The 17,636-nt window shown below is 41.1% G+C and overlaps 1 protein-coding gene across 2 annotated transcripts in view; it reads left to right on the forward strand.

Annotated features, from left to right (window-relative positions):
• The window catches only part of RNGTT (RNA guanylyltransferase and 5'-phosphatase), a 171,126-nt gene extending 166,368 nt beyond the window's left edge, over positions 1-4,758 (forward strand). For both annotated transcript variants that reach the window (XM_083857734.1, XM_083857735.1), the window contains one exon: positions 1,923-4,758. In XM_083857734.1, the coding sequence (XP_083713860.1) occupies positions 1,923-2,086 (164 nt within the window). In that variant the 3' untranslated portion in view covers positions 2,087-4,758. The remainder of the gene's footprint in view (positions 1-1,922) is intronic.
• The last annotated feature ends 12,878 nt before the right edge of the window (positions 4,759-17,636 follow it).

Genomic DNA, 17,636 nt, shown 5'->3' on the forward strand with positions numbered 1-17,636 from the left:
TGAAATACTTGCTGAGCAGTCCTGTGAGGAAAGAGGAATGGACCAGAAAAGTCATACAAGTACGATGACATCTCTTTGTGACCATGACCTAAATTTTTCTTCTCTGGTTTACCTTAATGTTTCAATAGTTAGTTTTCTCTGGAGTTTTTTTTTTTTTTTTTTTTTTTTTTTTTATGAGTAGCATATTCTACTTCCCTTCATTCTTAAGAGCCTATGTATTTGTCCTTTTTCTCTTCTCATTTTCTCCATTTCTAGAGCACTTTTATTACTCTTGACCTTTTTTCCGCCCAAAACACAGTAAACTTCTTAAAAATTAAAAATAAAATAAAATGCTACAGGAAGATTTTTTAAGATATATTTCAAATTTTCTATAGGAATTTTCAGAACAGGAAGTTTTCTTTTGGCTCTGAGTTTTCACTTTTGATCATTTGTCAGAATCTCCAGAAGTTACACTTCTATCATTTGAGACTTCTTTCTCTAGATCCTTTCTCCTCTATTAGCTTTCTCTTGATGAAAAATGCTATTTATTTTTCCCCATGGTTGAAAGAGCAACAAAATAAGCATCTGTCTGAATCTTGCTTTTGGACTTTGTTACCTTTCAAATTGAAAACAGGGGGTCTTTTTGAGTGATTAAGCTAAAGCAGGGCTTAATTGATTAAGCCTTTTTATCAATTAAACTTTTATCATTTAAAAGTTGATACTGAGTTACACCAGTTGCCCTGTGACTCGAATTTTTTTCCTAAATGATTGGTAATCATAATGCTTCCCAACTGCTAAAGTTAAATACTGTGCAACTCCTAAAGCACCTTTCCAGCAAAAATTGTGAGATAATTAAAAATAATGCTAGAAAGATGCTTTATTAATTGTAAAGTAATCCTTTGGTTCTGGTATTCTGCAGGAAAGAAAGGAATGCTTTTGAGAATCATTGTTATTCATAACAATGCTACATGGGAAGTACATTTTAAGAAGTCCTAACGTTTAGTACTCTAGGGGGTCAGTAGATTGTCTTGCATGGAAATTGCATCCTTACTGTGGCCAGCCCTTACATGCTATCAATTATCCTCTAATCATTTTGTGCTTTCTTCCAAGATAGTTGTAGGTTTCCCACTTAATTTCATGCTCTTTTTTTCATTTTTTTTCTCCTCTAAATCTCTCAGGAGGATTAATTATGGGAATACAAAGTTACATAGGAAGATATTAAAAAATATTTCATTTGTTTCAAGTAAAGTAAGCCTATTTATTTGTTCCATAAAATCCCATGGGCTATGACTTACGAACTGTGGTCTGGGGAGTTGTGTTAACTGCCCTGGGGAGTGCCTTGGCGTGCGTGCCTTGGCCACCACGTAGCACTGTGGCTGCTCCTCCACCATATAGTCTGGCTTTCTAGACGTGCCATTTGCTTAGTGTCAGGTCTTTCTGCCCCATGGAGGTATATGGGTTAAAAAAAAAGGACTGTGCGTTGGAAGTTTAGGGTATTTATAGAACTTACTGGTGAGAAATATAAGTTACCATAATTCAGACATTTTCAATATTAGAAGCCAGTGTTGTTTCCATCTGCTTGGATTTGATGTGTGTCTCAAAACCATGTCTCACAAGGCCTTTGTTGCTGTTCCTTGCCTCAATAGGATGTCAGTTCTTGGTGGTTTTATAGTTGTTTCAGGAAGCCTTACACACACGTACCTTTAGTTTGCTTTAGAAAGAGAGACTCCCATAAGAGCAGAGGCTGATGGCATTGCTTTGCTCTCTGGGGGGCAGAGCAGAGATTCGTGACTCCAGACACAACCACCTTGTCAAAGCGTGTGTTTAAGGCTTAATACTTGAGCCAGAGTATGTTGTTACTTTGCCAAGAGGGAGTGAAGTTATTGAAGCACCGACTAGAACAAATCAGTTTAGTTACATGAGAATGTGTTCTTTGTTCCCAGCTGTCTGCAACAGCATCCAGAATCCGGTGACGAAGGAGATGCTGTTTGAGTTCATTGACCGATGTGCAGCAGCTTCCCAAGGACAGACGCGGAAGCACCACCTTGACCCTGACACTGAACTCATGCCACCCCCGCCGCCCAAAAGGCCTCGTACCATAACATAGGGCCTTGGTCTCAGAGGATTGTATGTGTACAGTTCTGCAGAAGGTGACATGCAAGTGTGAAGGCTGGGAAAACAGAGATCTGAATTGCTGTAAATACTTGTGTGTGTTTTTTCAGTTTGGTTTTCGTTTTGTTTTGTTTTTCTGAATTCCACATACAAATGGACATTATTTTGTAACTGATAAATTCAACCTTGCATTATGGTATTTGAAGATTAAATTTCCAAAGGTTTAGACAAGAACCAAGTACAATGAAGTCAGTGGAAAGCTGCCTTGTTTATATATGGATCTCTTTTCACCTTTAATTTATAATGTCAGCAATCTGGAACTGAGGAAATATTGGGATGCCGTACTTTTTAGGAGCTGTGTTTAAAAAAAAACAGAAGTGTTTTTTTACTGTTGTTATTAAACTGGCTGTGATTTGTCACCCATAGTATAACAGATCATAGTTTCCCTGCATTTTTGAGATTTGTGTTTAACAGCAAACAGCAATGTTGTTTGTGTTCTCTGTTGATTAAAAACTAAGCCGCCTTAGATTACTCTAATTTCAAAATTAGCTGGGTTTTTGTTGTTGAGATATTAAAAAAAGCTAATTCTTCTTGTAAATAGTGTCTCTTTGAAACAAGGGAATGTGCTGGATGTTTGCTTTTTCCCCATGTTTGAACCTAATGCCAAATGTATAGTGGGCTGATTTTAGCTTTGCCTTTTTATCTGTAGATCAGAAATGTATCAAATCCTTAGTATTAAGGTCTCTGTTAAAGAGACTGTTTCTAGTACAGGGCTTAGTTCTCCACAGTGGTACCATTGTAAATACTACTAAAAAGTATACATCACTGTGATATGCAAAAGTAATAAGCAGCGCTGATAATGAAGTCTTGCATCCAGGCACAAAATGGCAAAACAAATGCCAGGCAACTCCTGTGTAAAGGAGAAGGTAGTTTCAGTGGAAGAGAGTCACATGAGACAGAAAGTCTCCTGATTTACATAATGGCAGGGCAAAAGTAAGTCATTTTGGGGTGGTGGATGAGTGTCCCAGGGAACAAGACACTCATTTTCAAAGATGGGGTTGGCTGTCCTGTGGCACTGTGCTCATCCTCTGGCTGGCTTGCTTTCTTACCAAATGAAGAAGCACATGAATGCCCTAATGGCTTCTGTTTCAGTGGACTGGCAGATGTTCATAATATTAGTTTTGAGAAGCTGCCGTCTGGCTGTCTAAGGGAGGAGTTGTTCTGAGCTGGGATTAATTGGAAACCAAATGCTGATTTTAAAGTTTACTATCCATTTATCAAGCAGGGATTGAATTGGCTCTTTCTATCATTTACTTAGTGTGTGAGTCATCCATCCATTCAGTAGTCTGATTAGTGAAGGTCATTAATTTGTTATAACTAAAATGCATTTCTGTTTAAATGAGTTTTCATGTTTGTAAACAAAGTTTACTCCTGTTGTTTGTTTTTTTTTTTTTAAATTTTTTTCTATATGAAAACTTTATGACTTTGCTTTGTGGTGGCTTGTCTGGTTGTTTCAACCTGTTGTATAAATGAACACGGCATCATTTAGATGGCGTTCCTGGTTTCTCTTTCTGGGATATTCCATATGTGTTTTAGAGAACTGAAGGAGTTATATAAGTTACTTTTTATACTATGGTAAAACTTGAGGGGAAAAATGCTTTCATCAAAGTCCTTTTTTTCAACTGTACATAGTTTCTGCACATTATCTATGGAAAAGATACAGTATCACCTATGCAAGATTGCAAAATGATCTCTTAAAAAGAGCCTTATTAATTTGATGTGAAAACCTATGCATCCTCTGTGCATCTTGCATTGAAACACACAGTTAATTATTTCTTTGCTCACTATGAGTAATTTCCCCCAGATTATACTTGTCAGTGAGATTGTCATAGCATGTAGTTTGCCACAGATCTCCATGGTTCATGGCAATTGCAGTGTGTATGATGGTTACAGCCTTCTCCATGAGGTTAGGACATTTCATTTTTTAAAGAATGTGTCCAGATTATTTCCATCTTTCTCCTTCCCAGCTCTCACATCTTGTATTTCAACAAGACCTAGCTTCTGATTTACCTTTTACTTCAGAGCTGCAGCGCTGCAAGCTGTCTTCCATGTGCATTCCACTAAGTATGTGTTTTGGGCCTTGTATTTTGACAGTGTCTTTTTTCCCACTCTTGGTTTGAAATGGATATTTTGAAAGAGTAATGATTCTGAGAAGTTACAGAGCTCCATGTCCACATTTGGCTGTCAAACTCATCTTGCGCTGTAGCTTTTCAGAGAGGTCAATCACCTTTGCTTTTCTGGAAGGGAAGGCTCCTGGGACAGGTTTGAATGAAGGTGGTGAAAACAAATGGACTTCTACTTGGACCAGATGAGTTTAATGCCATGAGAAATGCAAACCTTCTTTCTCTGCTACTAGATATTCAAGAGATTGAAGCTAAAAAGCATAAAAAACAAAGAAGAATCTGTGCCAGGAAAATAATGATGATGATGAAAAAAAAATACCCTGACTTGTCTACTCTTTGGTGTACAGCATGAATTCATCCACTGTTTTGTCATTTGTTAAATATATAATTAAAATTTGGTTTCAGTGGAGTTTCCAGAAAATGTAAGTACATTCCTCTAAAAACCGTGTATTAAGTATTTTAATAAAGTCAATGGTTTAAAGTACTTTCCTTAAAGATGCATTTGCTTTTGATGCCTTTCCAGTGGTACTGTGGTACCAGTGCAAAGTGCAAGGATACCTCGGTGTTACTGGTGTTCAGTCCTCCAAGAAAATGATCCACATTTTTCAGTGGCTTTTCTCTGAGGCAGGAGCCCCCCAGCCCAGCAGTGGCTATGATCCATTGTGCCCTTTTAAAGTGCAATTTGATCTTGCTGCAAATAGAACCAGAAGGAAACCAACTGGTGCCTGAAGTACATCTTCTGTGACAGGCTAATGTTATGTAGCTTATCCATCCAGTGTTAAGTGCAGCTGCATGAAAAGTTGTGCAAGTGGTCTGCAGGAGTCTTCCCTGACAATTTATCTTCAGCATGACCCTACAACTGGTAGCCCACCTACTTGGATCAGCTCCTGGACTTGTAATGAGGCAATTTCCTTTTTCAATTTGCAGCTGTCTAGGTGGCACTTTTCAGGAACTAAAAAGCCTATCTTGATTTTTATAATTTCTTTCTAATTAAGATCCTGCCTCCACTGCTGTTATGTTCTTGTTATGTGTGTGATTCTTGTGGTGCTTCTCTCAACTATTTCTGACTTTGCAGTGCTTCAGTGCGAATGCCAAACCAGATATGACATTTGAGCACACCAGGAGAGCTATAGTAACTTCTCTATCCCCTGCTCAGTCTTCTGCTCTGTATGCATTAAGGAAGGGGAGTGATGTGTCTGGGCCAGCACGTCACACTGTGTAGTTTGTGTGGCTTGGTTTTTTACTGAAGCAGTCCTTCAGGATCTCTGCTCCTCTGCATGGCAGCTCTTCACTTCTGTGCCTAAGAGGCGTGACTTTATATTTGCATAATGTGAAAGGTATAATTTTCTCTTACAACCTCAGAGTATTCTCAAAGGTGATGGCACAGCAAGGTAATTTCCTAGGATTCATCTGTACTCAGCAGAAAGAGAGCTGAAATAAGATTTGTTCCTCTTGTATCTCTCATGCAGGTTTTTTCTCTTCAGTGCTTCCTCTCAATTCTTTCTCAGTCAGTATGATGTGTCACATTTTATGTTACTCCCCTGTGTTATTAGGATTTTGTGAGCAAAGTGTTAAATATTTTTTTCATAGCATTGAAACTCTTGAAATGTCAGTTAAATTTATAAGGTCATTAAAAATATCCAATTAGTTGGTCAAGAGCTATTTATTTTCAATAGATTATATTGCTTTCCTTTAGTCCTCTGTCATGGTTTAACCCCAGCCAGCAGCCAAGCCCCCACAGCTGCTGCTAAATCTAAGCAGTCCTGCTAACTTGAATGGGAGTAACATTTGGCTGAAATGCCTTAAATAGCCAGACCACTTCTGTCCTATGCTACAGCAAGAGATTTGCTCTCACTTTGCCTGGGGGCTCCTGCAGCTTCCAAGGCTCACAAACTCTGCAGGGGTTCAGTTTCACCTGTACCCTTTGTTTTCAGTGTCAAGTTTCTACACTCTGTGCTTCTGGCATAGTTCCCCAAGCTTGGGTTCCTCCTTACACCTACCTACCTGCTCTTCCAGTTGTCCCATGATCAGGTGTGAGACTGAGAGAAACCTGTGCTCTCTGACTGACCCCCCACTCATGTTCTTTGAGGGCAGTTCTCCATTCTAAGCTTGTATGCTCCTCCCTATATGACTCCAGCCATGAGGATCGATGGTAGGGCAGCACTGTCCCTGTCAGTCACGCTTGCACAGGGAAATCAAACAGCATCTACCAGCTGCAACAGTATTAATTGTATGAGCAAGGAGCCCTTTTCCCCTTCCTTCCCTCATGACCCCATCTCCCTGTTTCATGTACAAACAAAGGTAAGACATACTCTTTGCACTGCCATCTAGATAAATTAGTTAATGTTTGCAGTGGGAGTATAGGTTAGCGCTCTTTCTGCTTCCCTGGTGAGAGTCTGCTGTGAGCTTCTACAGCAATCTGTAGGGCTGAGGTTGGAGGCTGATTGAGACATTTACAAAACAGTTTTCCCTCAGTCGGGGCTCATTTTAATCTGGTTTATTTCAATCCAGATTCAGCAATGAGGGGGAGCACATGAGCATGAACCTTGCAGTGGTGTTCCTGCATCCAGGAGTGTGAAAATACAGAAGACAGTGAACTTGATGAGGGAACAGTAATAATACTTTCTTTCAGTGTTACAAAGAAACCTGAAGTAAAATTTAAGTGCAAACCATTTCCACTTCTTTTAGCACTGGATGTTAACACAATAGACATTTTTAAATCGAATTATAGTCAAATTGACTCACATTATAGGAATTTATTTAATCAGAAATACTGTTCATCTCTCCTTGCTCCTTCCTCCACCCTCAGTATCTTTGTGTCTATTTGACTAGCAGAAAGCATACTAATTGGGTTCAGGAGCATTCATCTATGATACTTTGAGAAAATTAAGTTTTGATTAACTCTTCTCAGAACTTCCTCTAATGTGGGGAGACGATAACATTATCATATGAAATAGGTCTGTATAAATGCCAAGTACGTACTACTGGAGGAACAGTATGTGATTATTAAAACATACTTCAAAAGTTTCTGAACTAATTTAATAATTAATGGATGGGAAACTTGAATCCAAATGGTAAAAAATTCCATTCAAAAAGATGATTCAACAGAAAAAGCTTGGAAGAAGAGTGCAAATTTCCAGACTGTTGTGGGTGCAGGAGGGGATGCTGAGTGTTTCTGTGGCCAGAAAATCAGTGCATTGCAGTCGGAGCAACTGGAGACCAGGCAACAATACACAGTACACAGTACAGATGCTGCAAGTTTGGTCTTGTGGAGCAAAGGGCATGAAAGGCAACCAGGACTGATCATATCTCATGTACAGAAGAGGAAGGGAAGAAGTAGAATAATAGTGAGATGGCACTGTGAGTAGGGAGCTTCAGTGGAAAGATAAGAGCAGAGCAGACATCAATGACACTCAGAAAAGAGGCATTTACACAGGAAAAGAAATCGGTGAGCAGGGGAAGCAGGACAAGAGGAGGCAGCAAGGGCTGGTGTGAGTGGTGAGGACCTACCCTGGAGCCAGGAGACTCAGGTGCACTGCTGAGAGAGAGGGCTGGCATCAGTGAGGGAGGACCAAGAGCCTGCATGTTCCTGATGAGGTCCTAAAAGAGCAAAGTTACAGGTAAGACATTTTTCTTCTCCTAACAGCTATGCTATTCCTGAGCTCCAAAAGTTTGGGAGTACAGTTGCATCCTTGGGCATGAGCACACTCCCAGATCAGTGGGAGTAGCACGGTGAATGTGACACACATCTCTGTATCACAGCAGAGGGGCATGGAGACACTTTTGAGCCCTTTTTAGGTAAATCAGTGCTATATAAACCCATGTGCAGAGCCAATAGAGCTCCTCATTACAGATTTTACTGTTACATCGGCTTGGTATGGCCTTGGCCTTCCTGCTGCCTACCCTGACTGCATGGCAAGGGCAAATTGGACTCTCAGGCTGGGGCGTGTGGGGCCAGGGCATTACATGCTCCACTTTCCTTTTACCTCATGTCCTGCCAACAAAAACACGCATATTTTACCTGTGTATGTATTACTTTAAATGAAGAACTGAGCAGACTCCAGGACTGGAGAGGTAAAAGAATAAATACAAGGTGGCTGTCTTTGCTAAATACTGTTCTGGTGAACTCCAGATTAAGAAGCCTCATAAATGGGCCACAAACCTGGCTATGTAGTATTTCTGATTAAGTGGACCAAGAGAAAAGCAAGTCTGCTGAGAGGTCTGGCATTGCAGGGGACACATTCAGAATGGCACAGAAGCAGTGCAAAACCAAAAACATGTCTCTTTCTGGGGTAAACAAAAGCTCTGACTTATAATGAAGTAAGATAAGAATAGAAAAACAATCTTAGTTTGAATTCCCCCTGTCAATTTCCTTGGCAGTCCATCCTGTTCCATTGTATATTTTAGTACTTATAATCTCCTTTGGCTTAGTTTATAGACTGTTGTATGCAAAACCTTTTTAATGAAGAATTCTGGTTTGACAACATGAAGGCTTGAGACCCATAAAATAACTGCTTGGAAAGCACTTAGGAGCAAAACAAGTCTCTTTCCTCCATCAGGCAGTGAAAAACATTTCTAAAAGGTTTTCTGGTCTTTAAGCTGTGGTCTTCCAGAATAATTTACTTTCTCCTGCCATGGTAGTTTGTTCTTTTAACAGAAAAGATTCAGTATGTTAGTCTTTGGCTGAGAAATCAATCATATGAAATCAATGATAATTCTGCTGCCAGGTAATACTTATCCGTGTGAGTCAGTGACCTGCTGGTATTCTGCAAAAATAATCTACAGCAGGCAAATGCTGTGGTTTGAAGCAGTCATGGTTGGCTTTGCTGCTTTCATCAAATCTGTGTGTTTTATCTCCGAAACTAAGAGGAGTTTGTGCCAGCCAGTGTAACCAGCAGCTGGCCTTTCGCTTCCTTTTACAAACGTCAAGCAGAAAAACACAGCCTCGTTTGGTTCTGGTGTCACAGCCAAGTCATTTTTCAAAAGTGCACATAGCTAAATGAGGATGGTGATTTCCTGTTGCTGAGCCTGGTGCACCCATTAGAAGTGGTGCTGGACTTTCCTTCCATATGGGATGAGCTGCCTGGTGCAGCCCACCAGGCACAGTGACAACAGTGTGACTGCATTAAGGAAAAGGCTGGTGTTGGACCCTCCTTTCCAGCCCTATCTCCTCTAGCATTTGTAGCAGTAAAAGTACAAATTGGCTTTTTCCATCATGGCTTTACAAGAGCATTGCCCCGTTGGAGGTGAGCTTGAGACATTTGGATACTGACAGGCTTGTGTGTGTGTTTCCCCACTGCACAGCTTTGGACTGCACGGCTTAGTAATGCTCTTCAGTCCCCTGGAGTGGGGCTGGAGGTTTTAGAGGAGAAAGGCACAGGTGTCTGAAGAAGGTGCTTTGGTCTGACGGGATGGCGAAATACCCCTCTTGCTTTCCCTCAAGGGCACCAATTTATCAGCAGGGAAGGCAAGTTGGTCCCAGGGGAACAGAGGAGGCTGTTTAGCACCAATGAGAGGTGGAAGTGCATGGCTGGGTCATCCTGATGGAAATGGGCTGACAGTCCAACAGTAGCAAGTATGCAGGCACAGAGGTCTGAAGCAAAAAGTGGTCACTTTCAGCTAGAGCTCTGCAATTATCAACTCTTGTAACTCTTCTGTCTTCAATTTACAGGAGCCACAAAGCCCTTGATACAGAGTGGCTGTACAAGTACTAAGGCCTTGTGGATTTGTGTATAATAACTGTTGTCCTTTTGAAATCTGTCTGTGCCACTGAGGCTTCTTGATGCTTCACAGAAAATTAAAGGCATGCTCATTAAGATTTGGTCTTGCCGGCCCAGAGCTGTGAAGGAGCAGGGAGTGATCATGATGCTTGCGGAAATGAGAACAGCAGCCTGTGATCCTGGGACTCCTCACCCTATTTATGGAGAAAAGAGTTAAGCCTATGTACCTGTGTCTCTGTAGAGCACTGTGCAGCAGATACCAAAAGCCTGCAACATCTGTTAATGATAGCTTCAAGGAGGAAAAACTTCAGCTCTCACTGATTATGAAATTCAAAATTTACTGCATTATGTAGTAGCTCCTGTTCAATCCATAGGCAAAGTATTTTCTGCATTTGTGGAGATTTGACAGAAAAACCTATTCCACAAAGCCAGTTGTGAGCACAGAATGTTTCTGCTTTCGCATATAGCTTCAGGAGGGAAAACAGAACGATTCCTGTACAGGCAGCTGGGTAATGAAAACTGATGGAGCATTGCCTGTGTGAAGAGAGTTTAAATGATGCACAAGGGACTGGTTAGTGTGTAATATGCAAATGCAAATCTATCCGTGAGGCATTGCAACTACAAAATGTCTCACAATTATGCTCTTTTCTCTAGAAGTAATTTCTTACTATGGGTTCCTCCCCCTGCCCAGCAGCAGGGCTTCATTTCTGAGTGAACTGGTTCTAGTCCTTTATCCCCTCTCCACTGTGCTAAAGCAAATGGACTGACAGCTGAAGAAGGGGTTGTCACATCTTGTGATGTGCCTTAGAATCATAAAATTATTTAAGTACCTTTTTTTAGGACCTCTCAGATCATCAAGTCCAAGTTCATTGTGCTACAAAAGGCATGTGAGGATTCTTTGCTCGCTAGATGCTGGCCAGCTAGTCTGTGGGGTAAATAGTGATCAGCAATGGCAATGCAATCCCCAGGTTATCCACAAACACCATGTGCTCTTCAGTACAATAGTCAGCAGGTAGAATTCAGGGAATCTTTTCTGCACTTTTCATAAACCGATTTTTTCCAGCTTTGTTAGATGAGCCTTGAAAATAGCTTGCAATACTCTGTGCAAATTACTTCAGCCAGAGACTGGAAGTGCTAAGATTCTTGTTTTCAAGTTCCTGGACAGATTCTAAGTGACAATGGAACTCAATTCACATCCAAAGAGTGCCTGTTGTTCCTTAAAAGAAATGGTATCAGTGTGTCACACTACCTCCCTTGTGCCCAGCTGCAGGTACTTTAGTGACAAAATTCATTCTGACATCCAGGTGAGTGTCACGATCTCAGTTTGCATGTGTTGTGCTAGGCTGTGGGATGGCAGCCAAGCCATTTTGTATCACAAACCACAGATTTTGTTGAGCAGATATAATGGAAGGTTTTGTTCAGACTTATTCAGAACAAACGCCTGGAAACACAGATGAATGTGTTGACATAAAGTTATGGCACAGCAAAATCTGGGTAAGCAACAACCAAGGTAACTTTCAGGTAGTTGTGGTCCTTATGAAACCACAGGGGAGAGGCGGATATTGTTTTTTCTTTTATGGACTAGGATGTCAGCATCAACCGTCAAATGGAAAACCAAGACTTACGGATGCAGACCCCAGTTGGTGTCACCATTGTGGTGACAAGTCACAGTAGTCCAAGGGCTCACAAGGGCAGACAGCAATGTGTGTATCTTTCCTCAGGGATACACATGCCCAAGGCCCAGCCTTGAGCTCTTTTGATGGCAAGGTGGAATTTTCTTTCGGTCCTTTACAGAGAGACACATTCATTGTACTCGTGTTGAGTAACGTGCAGAAAGATGGAACCAGCTGAAATGTAGCCAGATAATGGCTTTTAAAAGCTGCTTTTTGGGAGAAGTATTAACAAATTTCATGGGACGAGCACCTGTCTGAAGTGGCACTCAATGAGCTCTTGTGTTCACATTTTCTAATGAAGTTAAGGCATTTCTGCTGCAGTGTGAGATAAAAGCAACTCACTACAATCTCCTTTATGCTGCCAGCCATGTTGGTGTCTCAGCTGTTGACACACAGGTGATTGTATTCCCCATAATGCTGTTTAAAGACTCCAAGATATTTTCACAAAGTCAGAGAATAGCTGAGATTGGAAGACACCTCCAGAGATTGCCTAGTCCAACCTCTTTTGAGGGTTGCATTTGTAATTTTTTAATTGCATATTAAAAATCAAAAAATGTCAGAAGAGGAATGTTAAAGAGTTCTGTTTCTCATTAAAACAGGACAGCTAATGTGCATACGTTATGTTCAGTGACAGCCATTAACTAGTCAACAAATCATCCAGAATACCACAATTACTTTCTAACATGAGTGAATGGCTGTTGTGCAGTGTCTCGTGCACATACAGCACATATAGATTAAATCTGAAAGATAGTGTCTATACAAGCAAGCCCATTGTCAATATCCATTGCACCTCAAAGTTCTACAAGCAGATGGTCTTTTAGAGGTTTTTAATTGTTGTCACAAATACACTCATTGGCAATTATGCTTAAAATATAATTCTATGTTTCTGGAATACCGTCCCCCCCCCCCCCCCTTGCTTTCTGGGCTCACAAAGGTATTCACTGACATTGGTTTATGCTCCTGCAAGATGGTTCTTGTCCTGTTTTGCAAATGGGGATAAAAAGTCAGAGGAGTTGCCATTTGGAATGCCATTTCCATGGCAGAACTTACAACTTCTCTCTGCTGAGCCATGGTCCTGTGACAGAGTACAAAATTACCCTCCATGACAACCCAAAATCTTTTCCTGCATTTTCCCAAAGACGCAAGGACTGAAGTACCCAGAAGTGCATAAAGCCTGGAGTAATTAGAAGATGATTTTGCAAAAACAATATCTTCAATTTCAGCCTTATCTTTAAAACAATGTAATTTCCAAAGTAGGAACCCAATCTCATTCCTTCATGTCTGTGATGGCTAAATCATTGCCACATCTAACTTTCTCTAAATGGGAATTCAAAGCTTCTAGTGACTTGCAAAGACTGCCTGTTTTTGTTTTGCTCAGCATTGAAGAAAAATCAATTGCTTCAGATGTAGCAAACCATCTAAAATCAAAACACAGTGATGTAAAGACACGACCTTCTGTTGCCATGTTTTGGACTAGGACTTCAATGTCCTGAAGGAGGGAAGACTGTCACAACCAAGGTGACTGTGGCGAGTCCTGTTGAAGGAAAGATCAATCAACTAAGTTCAAGGTGTGGTATCCAGGCAGGATCAGAGGCAGCTCATAGACATTCAATTGAGCTAGTTTTTCTTGGTTTTTCCTCTATTTCTCTGGATAAAGAAAAATTCAGCTTCATGACATCCATGTGACTAGATATGGGGGTAGCATTTTCTATTGCTGTAACTTCCTGAACACACAGGGCTCTGTTCCAAAATGCTGGTGGGTAGCAAGAATGATGTGTAAACTGAGATCCAGTTTACTTGTTATAGCTAGAAGGACTGCATACTAACTTGTCAGAATAAATGTTTGCCAAGACCATTGTTAATTCCCTAAACTTTCTGGAAATGAAAGAGAATATCAGCCCCAGAAAAATGGGATTGAAGTTGACTGCTTTGATGTTTCTTAGAGAAATCTTTGGGTAATTTCTTAGCCATGTCTGTGCATACTGTAGAATTAAATATTTGTTTCAACTTCACTGAGATGCAAATTTCTCTGATACCTCAGTTATAGACTTCATGGCATGGTTTTGTCACTCATTAAAAACAGGGCATAATTAAGCTCCCTTTTGACATATTCCATGGGTCTGGCTCTGCCTCCATTTTGCAAGTGAATCCTGTTTATATGCTGTTCTCTGATGTACTTGGGCAGCTAAAAATTCAAATAGCATTTCTATATCTTTCCAAGAAATAAATAATAGAATAAAAGATAGTCCTGCTGTCAGGAGATTTTGTTTGAGTGGGTCACTTTCATTATTGCAGAAGCTTTTTTGCTTGGCACTTTGTGCTGTAAACAGAACTGATAATAAATCACTCCCATGAAGTGGATTAAGTTTTGTAATAGTAGAAAAAGATGTCAGAATGTTACAGCAGTAAGACCTAAACTGACTGAAGAGCAGAACACATCTTTTCCTCTCTCTGTTCTCCCATGCAAGTGTTGCATGTGAGAGGCTGTTTTGAAGTCCCTGAACCCTCTTGTGAAGCCTTTGATTTGCTGAATTTCTTACTGATCTTTGTTTTGATTTGATAACCATATAAGAGGTTAAACTAGGACATTTGGTTGCTTCCGTATAGCAGTCTGCATTTCAAAGATAGATGGAAATAGACATTAGAAGGTTTTACTGTACCCTTGCTGGATCTTAATCAGCTTCTTAGATGACTTTTCTCTCAAAGTTGTCACTGAGAAAAGGAGATTTTATTGTTTTAGACTTGAGTGTTCACTAGGGCTTAGAGGGAAATGGTAAGGCCCACAGTTTCCTGTGTAAGTTGCTCTGCCAACCTCTAGTAAGACATCTAACACCTCCTCTGCTGTGATAAAGCTATCACTGGACAGATGGGATTTGAATAGTGACTTGCTGATAGGCCAGCCATTGTGCCTTAGAGACTGAACTGGATGGATTTTTCACAAATGGGCAACTTCATAATTTTTTCCTCTAGTCTGTGTAATATCCTACTTTGTAGCTTCTTGTGATTAAAAGAAGGTTTGGATGGAATCAAACCCCTTTTCTGAATCCATGTGGTCTCTAATGAAATTATTCTGTTAGTCTCTGTAACCCCAACTGACTTGACTTTTCCAGAAAGTACAAATCATCTCCTTTCTGCCCCTCTCTATAGGACTTCAGCCATCCAGAACCTACAGGAAGCTCATCTGGATCACTGTGTGGCCAAAAAGTTTTTACAACTTTTTCACATAGGCTAAAGAGAGTCCTGTCTTGTTAAAACCATCTTTCCTTGCTGTCCTGCCATAGGATTCACTTTCTGGAAATGACACTGTTGGTAATGGGGTGGTGGAACTTTGGAAAAGTCATTAACACAGCCTGCCCTTCCTGAAAAAGTGTCCCTTTGCAGGCCATCTGCTCAGCCTGAAAAAGCTTTGTTCTTCTCATGGGTCATCTGAGGATTTGAAAGGAAAGAACATGATCAAAATCATGCAGGCACAGCTTTTTATGCCAGGCTAACAGCCAGCCTAGACCTGCCATCAAAGACGCAGGAGCAGGAGTCAAGCCCAGAGCTAATGTGGGGTGGCAATAAAGTCTGATGCACCAGCAAACTTTGTCAGGAGCACCAATTCTCTGGTTGGTTCACAGGGAAGCAGCAGTTGCTCAGAGAAGAAGAGCCAGATCCTGAAACAGGCAGATACAATAGACATAAGAAGCAGAGAAAAATGGTTTTTGTTTTGTAAGATATAAAAGTTGGATTTGATACTAGGATTTAAAATAATTGTTACCGTTGTGCCTTTGCCAATAAAGGATCATTTCTCTACAGATTTTCAGTGATGCAGCTCAGGAAGGTGATGCTGGGTGTACAGGAAGCTGGGAGCACAGGTACTGGTGCTGTTCACGAATACTGAGGGCTCAGCCCTCAACGGGGCTCATTTATCCTCTTGCATGGAAAGGTAGAATTCCTCATTAGCTGGGTCATTGATGCTTGACCTTGTCCTGTTCTGAGAGTAATGCAAAGTATTCAAACACTTTTATTGTCTGCTTTTTGATCAGAGAAGATTTTTTTCCCACTTTAACTGATATTTGAACTTAGCTTGTGCTGCTGGTTAGTAATTCCAGACACTGCAGAAAGAAATACTTAGCCGTAGACATATGTCACAGTCTGAAATTAAAGCTCAATTTAGTTTAATTGTCCTTGATTTTATCAAGCATTCAAAATGACTGACTGATTTCACATGCAGAAAATAAATACACAGAGAGCAGCTCAAAAACATATTTCTCTTTATGGTAGTGATTTTATTTTTTTTTTCCTGGTCTTCCAAAATAACTTTTGTTTGTTCTGAACCTGATCAAATCTCTTAAATAAAGGTTACTTTGGTAGTGTAAGAGGCCAACATAATCTGTGCAAAGGCATGGGATAGTTTCTTAGCACTGTATGAACACGGCTTGGGGTGATGATAGTTTTTGTACTAGTTTCCAACACTAATATTATTTGCTATTAGTTTGCTAATATTTCAATGTTCCCAGAAGAGGGAGGCAATTCAGAGACCTGTGCAGCTCAAACAGGATTAATGGATCCAGCTCAGCAATTAATCTTGGCCTTTGAGTGAAAGTGACATCCTCCCACTTTCTCTAAAATCATGTGGCCACTTCAGGCTGTTCTGGGAAGATTTTCCAGAGATAATCTGAATTCTGCAGTATTATTCTGTTCACAGAAATTCTGCTGCTGCAGAACCCAAGAGTGAGGGGGATGAGAAAGCAAAAAGCTGGAGGAGGTAGTTGCAAGAACTGTTACTGGATTTTTATTCTTTTATTAGTTTCGGATTTTGTGTTCAGAAGCCCCCATTATGGCCTGAGACCCATTGACAGGAGCCATGCTGTGACAATCTCTGCTCTGAGAAGGGAAGGAGGTAAAAACCAGTGGTGGATTGATATGACATCACCTTCCACCACACTGTGTCAAGAGAAATGAGTGAATACATCCTGATTTGCAGCAGTGGAGAGAAAGATGGCAGGTCCTGTTTCACGTACCAAGGCAAGTACTGAGCAGGCAGCAGGGAGTTCTGAGAGTCTATATTGTTTGGATGGATGTGGCTCCATGCTGGAGACTTCAGCCTCTTGGATGCTCTGAAGCTGTCTGTAATATCAGTGGGAGGTATACATACTACAGGAACCCAACTGACATACTCTAAATATCCTCTGAACCAGACATCATCCTTTTGTTGCACCAGTGCCTAAGGTTTTTTAGCTGAATATGGCTCCAAGGCTACTAGAACCTTTTCAGCTTGCCCAGAGATCTTTTAGTCTTTTATCCTGCTTGTGTCCTAGCCCAGCCTCAGGCTCATTTGTGCATTGTCTGTCTGTCCTAGCTGGGCAAAATGAGCCCATGCAGTCAGGACGTGCATGCAGAGTGTGTTGTGCTTTCCAGAACTACCTGGCTCACTGTACTTTTTCAGAGATGAGTCCATTGCACAGACCTTGCTCCAATCTGCAGATTCTGTGAACGAACGGAGGGAAGAAGCTCCTGGTGCCTAAGGACTTCTGGATGCTGTCCCTCCCCCAGGCTCCCCAGACCTGAGGAGAGAGCAGTGTACTCAGTATCCACGGTGGCAGCAGACTGCCATCTGGGAGCCCTCCTTCTGCAGGGCCTCCTGGCCACTTGGCCATGTCTGGGCCATCACGTAATGGCAGAGGTGTCCAAGGGGACAGATGGCAGCTCTGCCAGCCAGACAACTCATCTGACCTGCACACTGCCCCCGGGGCTGGGGAAAAGGTCCAGGGGATGCTGTGCTTATCCCAACAGGCAGCAATGGCAGTGGCTCTTACTCAGGATCATCTCCTTACAGAGCACCCAAAGTATTTTATTAGCTATCTCTGGATAAGCTTCCTCTCCCAAATAGTTCCAGACAGGATGCTTTTTCACTTACTAAAGATCTGAGGATCATGTCCTCCATTGTTGGAAACTGTCCTACTTCCTTTGATTCCTGAGGAACT

Source organism: Zosterops lateralis (genome assembly GCF_965231275.1).
Source record: "Zosterops lateralis genome assembly, chromosome: 3".
Classification (NCBI taxonomy): Eukaryota; Metazoa; Chordata; class Aves; order Passeriformes; family Zosteropidae; genus Zosterops; species Zosterops lateralis.